The 8002-nt window shown below is 30.2% G+C and overlaps 1 protein-coding gene across 1 annotated transcript; it reads right to left on the bottom strand.

Moving 5' to 3' along the window:
- Positions 1-5470: 5470 nt before the first annotated feature.
- Positions 5471-7769, bottom strand: LOC137837682 (BAG family molecular chaperone regulator 3). Its single transcript, XM_068646784.1, has 4 exons — positions 6961-7769; positions 6500-6756; positions 6203-6349; positions 5471-6096 (listed from the first exon to the last, which is right to left on the bottom strand). Exons 1-4 carry the CDS (start codon positions 7214-7216, stop codon positions 5668-5670), a joined length of 1089 nt encoding a protein of 362 aa, XP_068502885.1. The 5' UTR covers positions 7217-7769; the 3' UTR covers positions 5471-5667.
- Positions 7770-8002: the final 233 nt, after the last annotated feature.

Genomic DNA, 8002 nt, shown 5'->3' with positions numbered 1-8002 from the left:
GATGGGGCATGGAATAGAGATAAAGATGAGAAGAAGTTAGAAGAAGTTAGGTAGAAGAAGAATGTTTGTATAGCTTTTGTGACGGTATGGTTAGTGTGGAAGCCATATGCATGTGTAAGCATGTGAAGTGGGGTGTGGAGTGTGGTGAAAGGGAGAACCAGACACAAGTCTTGTAATTTAAGGGAATTACAAGAAACCTCTGCACAATGCAGCAGAGGTTGATCAGTGTACTATTTTGCATGTTCATGTTGTTGGAAGGTGTTCATGTTGGTGTGCTTGTTTTGTGGATCATTATCAGAAACAGAAACAGTATGAAAAACTTGGAAACCTATGCACTCACTTTGAAAACCATGTATTATCAGTGTCCAAGGCAACATCACGGACATGTCTTGATCTTCAGTGTGATTTGTCCATTCTTCCCCCTTAATTGTGCATGATTATTAGTTGGGATGTGTGAGTAACAGTTCATTCATTGTCTATATCGTTGGTTGTAGCACATATCACATGCAAAAATTTGTTTATTAATATGTATAGCTTCTCTCCTTGCCACATAGAACAATTACAACGGAAAATGGTAGGGAAAGTTTTAGTTTCATTCTCAAGTACAGCATGCTTTAGACAACCATGTCAGTTTATTTGGTGAGGATAAGACGCATTTTACAGCTAGGGTTTGCGATCTTCCATTTAGAAAAAAGAAAACTAATCATCTTAGGACTATAAATGGTTTAATTTCACCTTTCTTTTCGAGATGATTTGATTTTTTTAACAGATCTAGTTTGATTCTCTTTTTCACACCTATATGGTTGAGTTATTTTATAAAAAAAAATAATTAAGTTCTTTTATCAATCCATTCGCCAAAAGAAAAAGTTAAAAACAAAAAATTAATAAATTTAAGAACACGAAAAATAATATATTAAAAAAACAAAAATAATTAATTACTAAATAGTTGGTAGCTAAATCTAATATACCAATTTATAAATTTATTTATAATTTTTTATTAATAATAAAAATTATTTTAGATATCAATATTTTTTTTAATTTATAAATTAATATATAATTTAATTATTATAATAGTTAATTATTTTAGTGCTTAAAATTAATTTTATTTAATAATTTTATTATAATGAGAAATGAGAAAAAGAAAATATTTTATTCTATAGAAAAAGGACAAAACTAATCTTACTTTTCATTGAATTTTCACCTTTTTATTTAAATAAGAAGATAATAAAAATCTGTTAAAAATATTATTATTCAAAATTACTCATATATCATCTCTCTTCACAATAAATATAAATAAATTTATAATTATATAATTATTTAGTTATACTTTATTTATTTATTATTTTTAAAAATAACATTTTTCTCTCTCTATTTTCATGTTACTTTCTCTTCAAATCAACAAATACATTTTTAATGATTTCATATTTTATATTTCCTTTCCTTAGAATCCAAGAAGGAGTCAGGTCAAATTGTTTTCATAAAGTGATTTGATTTAGTTTTTTAAGAGAATAGTTCAAGTTTACGGTTCAATTTAGTTTTTTACACATTTCTATTCATAAAATACGAGTTTAAATTTATCATCAACTTACAAATTCTATTAATTAATAATTTCTAGGAATGCATGTAACTTGGGACTTGTGCTAATAAACTTCACCTTAATTAAGTTTCACACACACACAAAATAATCCGTTGAAAATATCTTATTGGGATTGAAATTAATCTACATTTGTTAGAAATTTGAGCAAAACTAATCTTACAATGAAAAATTAGTGTTACATATATATTTTGGAAAGACAAGATTTTGTGTTGATTAGTGAATGATTATTTGTGGTAAGCGTGATTAAGTAAGTATACACGTCGGTTGAAAGTGTCAAATAAAAGCATTGTAAAGCAAAAGATATGGTAGGATGTCTCTGTACTTGCAAGTAGTACTGTCACATTTGAAAACAAGAATCTAACAACTTTTGTTAACGAAATTTGAAGACACAAAGAAAACAAAAGAAGAAAAACACCGCACATAACATTATAACACAACAATAATCATAGAATAAGAAAGAAAGAGATGGTACGTACACAGATTTTCATCTTTCTGTCATACATGGGGAAAATTTTTGGTTAAATAAAAAAGGTGTCGGTAGAGAAAAGTCCAAAAAAACAAGACCCATAAGAAAAAAAAATCACTTTAACAGAGAAAAAGAGATGTTTGTTTAGGGTGGACAATTCCTTTGTTTGTGATGCAGAAATTAATGTGTGTGTTTGGGTAAATGTATGTTATTTGCAAACATTCAAAACTGTGGAGGTCCAAGTGGGAACTTTTGAGAGGGTTGAATTGAATGATGGTGAGTTACAATGACGTTTGTAATACAAACTTGGAAAGGTTCAACTTTGGCCAGAAATGGTTGTTAATTGCTATGTATAACCAAAACCCAGCTGCTATGAAAATGATACAACACCATGCAACAATTGCAAGGTTCAGATGCTTCCCACAACCCCAATGCCATTATCACTACGCAATTGCCATCATCTTATTTTTCAAGTCAACACCCATTTTCCACATATTCACAAATTTCTCTCTCATAAATTTACACTTTTTCCCCTCACCCCATCTTTCAATACTAATTTGATTTCAAGATTACAATTTGAATTTAAAATAATACACCATTTTGGTAATATCACTACAAGAAAATCATCAAATAGAAACGAATTGTAGAAACTAAACTAAATTAGATACCATTTTAAAAATTTAAAAAAAAATGATTTCTAAATTAGTTTTTATTATTGCTAGATAGTTTCTAAATTGGTATCTAATTAACGACCAAAGTTTTAGAAACCAATTTTAAAAACCAAGATCACTACAACAAAATCATCAAATAGAAACCAATTTTAGAAACCATAAATAATAGTTGTTGACTAAATTAGAAACCATTTTAAAAACTAAAAAAAATTGGTTTCTAAATTAGTTTCTAAATTAGTTTCTATTATTGCTAGATAGTTTTTAAATTGGTATCTAATTAGCGACCAAGATTTTTGCTACCAAATTTAGAATCTAAATAATTGGTAGTTAAAACTTCGGTAACTAATTAAATGCCAATTTAAAAACTATTTAACAATAATATAAACTAATTTAGAAACCAATTTTTCTTCTCTAATTTAGTTAATATAGCAACTAATTATTTTTTTGTCTCTAAAATTAGTTTTTATTTGATGAATTTTTTTTTTAGTGAATGGTATTAAATTGTTTGAAAGTTAAGGTTAAGAATATTTTAAGTATATTTTTCTTTGTAATGATATTATATTAATGGATTTATGATTGGAATAAGTAGATAAATTAAGAATTAATGTGTTTTTATAGCTAACTTTTCCCCAGGAAGAAATAAAATTGTCTTAACATGTATATTATGTAGTTTTCATTGACACATCAAACGATAAGCTATTTTATCTACCATAACTATAAACAAATAATGCATATGGATCACGCTTTTGTTTCATTCATGCTCCCAAATCTTTAAAATGTAATAAACATGGCAATTTCTAGCTATTTCAGGTTCAGGTTTCCATACACGTTATTTATACATTATAGCTAACCTGCTGGTAAAAAAAAATTATGGCTAACCTAAAAAAAATCATTATTTAATTCCTTTTCGTAATGATTGATAAAAGCAAGGTTGAATTTGCTTTGCTAGTTAAAACATTGATAGTTAATTAGATATAAATTTAGAAACTATTTAACAATAATATAAACTAATTTAAAAGTCAAATTTTGTTTAATCTTTAAAATAGTCTCTAATTTAGTTATTATAATAACTAATTATTTTTGTTTCTAAAAATTGGTTTCTATTTCATAATTTTCTTGTAGTAGTGTTAGTAGAAAAAATTTCAGTTTTATCATAAATCCATCAAACACAATAATAATCCTTTTCTATTTTAAAATATAAGAAAATTTGAGATGTGCCAATAATAAATGATAAAAAAATATTATTATTTTATTAAGTGTTCTAATCATGTAAGAGATTGAAAGTGTGCATATAATATTTTCCTTCTAAATTATATATATTAATGGCTATCCAGCCAAGTTTTTCATTGAAGTGAATATTTTTAATTCTTCATAACTCAAATATTCTTTACACTTAAGCACTACAAATTATTCTTCTCTTGAAAACTATTGATGTTACACTTTCCAATATATTTTTTAATAGAAAACTTACAATAAATACACACACAAAATTGAGAGTTTGCAAATGAGTATAAATTCAGTTTGCAAAAGATATTTATAGGTTCATTTTAATAAATGCACATTAAAAAATTGTTCATTATATTGAGGCATAGAAAAAAAAAATGTTTTATAGTTTTTTTTTTATAAAAAATTACAGATAATTGTAAAACTTCCCTTTTTATGATTGATGTATTGACATTCTCGAAAGTCTGACTTATTTATCTTAGTTTAGTGTTAAGCGTAAAGCTTAATTTTTCTTTACAAACTTTAAATCGTGATCTTTTTGTCTCTTTTTTATTTGACGAAAGACATTCTTAAATTTGGTTTCATAGTTTAAGACCATGTTTCCATAATATCATATTTATATATGATCTTTAGATATAAGAATGTGAGGTTCTATTTACTTAATATTTCTATCCATAACTTAATAGTTTATTCGCGTCGTGTGCTTTCTTTAAAGAAATAAAAGTACAAATTTTACAGTGAACAATGCCTCCCATGTAATGTTATGTGGGTGAATTTCAGCAAGATTTACAATGAAATTATCTTGCTAACAAGTTGTGGTAACTTTGTAGGAATCATGTTACTACTACCATTAACATGAGCCTTGTACTTTGTTATTTCAAGTGCATACATGATTATTTATGCAGTTGTATACTGCGATCATTTCCCAGACAAATGCCAATGTTTCTGCAACATAATCATTGCATGAATTATCATGACCAATTTAAAATGGAATGTGGCAAACTTGGCATACTGAACAGGCTTATTCTTCACTCTTCTGTTCTCACACTCTATGCTTGAGGTCAAAGAAGGGAAGTTTCTAAATGTGGCAGTTTCCATTTCCAAATGGTAGCATTAGCAAACTTTCTGATTTATTAATGGTAATTTCTAATCCATAGTTATGATACCATCTTCTCTGCTTTCAAAACACTTTTTGCACTTGGCTTAGTATCATTGGCTGAATTAGTAAAACCCTTTAGTATATGTGAGTCTTTTTGTCACTTGTAGCCCCCACACGAAGCTAATATACTGAAAATTTGTTATTATGTCATCAACCAATGATCCAATGCTGCTTCACCAAGAAATACAACAAAGCCTGTAGTAATAAATGGTAATGAAAACCAAGCAAAAGCATTCTTTAAATGGGATTTTAGACACTCAAACTGCTCTTTTCCAATAACATAGTTTAAAAATGCTTATATCCATCAAAAATAGGGCCATGCATTTGGTAAATGAATTCAGTGGACACCAAAATCACAGAAATGGAACTTTTTTTTTTTTTCTGATAATCACTATGATAGCAACCCCATTTATTTTTTAAGTATAAAAGAGAGATTGTAGGGGGTTGCAAAACAAATCTAAATACAGAAAAGAATGTAAAACACATGACACTCAAAGTGAAAGACAAACCCAAATCACATCCACACAAGTGAAAGCACATGGTATGGTAGTTAGTTGAAGAATTCCCAATTGAACTTGGAAGGACCTGAACTATTGGCCACTGGGGGCGGTGGGGAAGGGGATGTGGATGGAACAGGGATTAATGGTTGGGAAAAATCAAACAATTCCCAATTTGTGGTAACTACAACTCCTGAGGTGGAATTCCTTAAGGGTTGATGTTGTGGTTCATGGTAAAGTTCTATAAAATCCTCATTTGAGTTCCTTGCTTGCTCTTGTTGCTGCTCCTGAATTGGTGCTAGGGCTAATCTATTATGTCCATTTGAATGCTTTTGTTGTTGCTCTAAAACTGGTCCCAGCCTTTGCCCATTTGAATGCTTCTGTTGAGGCTGCACTGGAGCATGGTCTTCATTGCTACTAGGCATGGAGTTCTTCACCTTTAGCAAATCCAGAGTTTCAACATACTTTTGAACTCTTTTTACCTTCAAAATTAATGTTTCACTACCATTAGAAGTGCATAAACAAATGCAATTTGAGATACACTGATAACACAAAATGAGTAAAATGCATCTTAGTATCTAGCATTACCTGTATTTTCCTCTGTAATTTCACATCCCCTTCAGCCATTATACCATCTAGTTTAAGCAATTGATTCATCAATAACTCAATCAGATTAAGTACATCTGTTTCTGCAACTCTTCCACCTTTGTTAATAATTGACTCAAAGGCTGATACCTAACCAATTCCAATCACTGATCAGCTTCCAACTACACAGGCATTTATTTAATACAATCCCACCTCACTCGTAAATAAGTGTTTGGAAAAGAAAAGAAAAAATTAAAATAATGATAATAAATGAAAATCAATAGCCACCAGAATACATACCCTCCCTGCGAGCCTATCTAGTTCCAAGCTGATTTCTGAGATTGATTTTGCAGCTTTCTCCATCTTAGCATTCTTCCTTGTCTCTAACAACCTCTTCTCTTGACTAATAGGGTCTTCCACTAGAACTATCTTGGATTTAGCCTTGACCCCAACCATGTCAAGAAAAGCCTTTGAATCCCTCTCCTTGTCTTTGTAAAACAGCTTTTGGTCTTCGTGATGTAACCCAGTTAGCCCTGATAGCATTTTCTTCAACTCCCCTGCAAACCCAGAAATTAAGCACACGCCATAACCGATGCAACCAAAACAAAGGACAAAAGGAATAGTAAAAATCAAATTCTGAAAGAACAAAAACACAGTATATATGTAACAAGTTTTGTCCTACAAGACAAAGGTAAAGGCAACCGACAGAGAGAGAACAAAGGGAAATAAATAACATTAAAACTGTAAAAGTGAAGAGTTACCAAATGTAGCTTGGGAACTAATGTTGACTTCATGGTAAATTGAACCATACTTGACCCTAACTCTAATGGTGGGAACCAGCACTGAGTTCCGATCCGACTCAGAGGTTCTCATCTGGACCAGCATTCCACCTGGCCTCATCTCCCATTCCTTTGAACCAGACTCAACTCTGCCACCATCTGAACCTCCATTTGTGATGGAAGAAAGACCGTTTGTCTTGTGATTATTACTACTATAATTATTCTTCATCTTCATCATCTTCTCTCACTCTTTCACTTTCACCACTATGCAACAAAAGGGTGTGTGAGGAACAGAAGAAGATAGATATTTAGATCTCAGACAACTCAGATTCTTAACCATCCATGACAGAAACCACACTGACCCAATTCACCAAAAACCTGCAAGAATACGTCTCAGAAATCTCTGACCATTCCACAACAAGAAGAGCCCTGGACTAATCAATGGCTTACGAGGAAAATGAATCCCAACCCCTTCAAAAGCTGAACCTTCCAAGGGTCAACGTACAGATCTTTAAACCCAAATGTAGCTGAAACTATGGTTTCAGAATTTTACAGCAGATTTTTGAACAAGAATAAAAAAGAAAAGCTAGAATAATCTGAAACTGTATTTTTTTTTCTGAATGATGTAGAGGAGAAGATATTGAGGAATGATAAAAAGGAAGAGAGTGAAGAATTGGAAGAAAGAAGCAGTGATTCTCCTTGGTGTTCTGGAGAAACAGGAGAAGAAAGAAGAGTGTGGTGAAATGAAAACAGAAGAAGAAAGGAATATAAAAACGAGTGGCCAGCTAACTATGCTGACTCTCTATGATTATTCATATATACTCTGCGTTTAATTAATTAATCAATTAATTAAAAATAATTAAGTTTTTAATGATTGTCATTAAAAATATCATTGAACAATTATTCTTTTGTTTCTTGTTCCCTACTAATAAATTAAGCATTTCATCTCCCACTCCTCATATTGTAATTTTATTTTTCCTTTTAGATCACTTTGACTTAGTCTTGGTCAGACTTAATTTCTTTT

This window comes from Phaseolus vulgaris, chromosome 4 (assembly GCF_051622355.1).
Source record: "Phaseolus vulgaris cultivar YP4 chromosome 4, ASM5162235v1, whole genome shotgun sequence".
Classification (NCBI taxonomy): domain Eukaryota; kingdom Viridiplantae; phylum Streptophyta; class Magnoliopsida; order Fabales; family Fabaceae; genus Phaseolus; species Phaseolus vulgaris.
The sequence above is the reverse complement of the archived record's forward strand: the minus strand, read 5'-3'. Positions and strand labels throughout refer to the sequence as shown.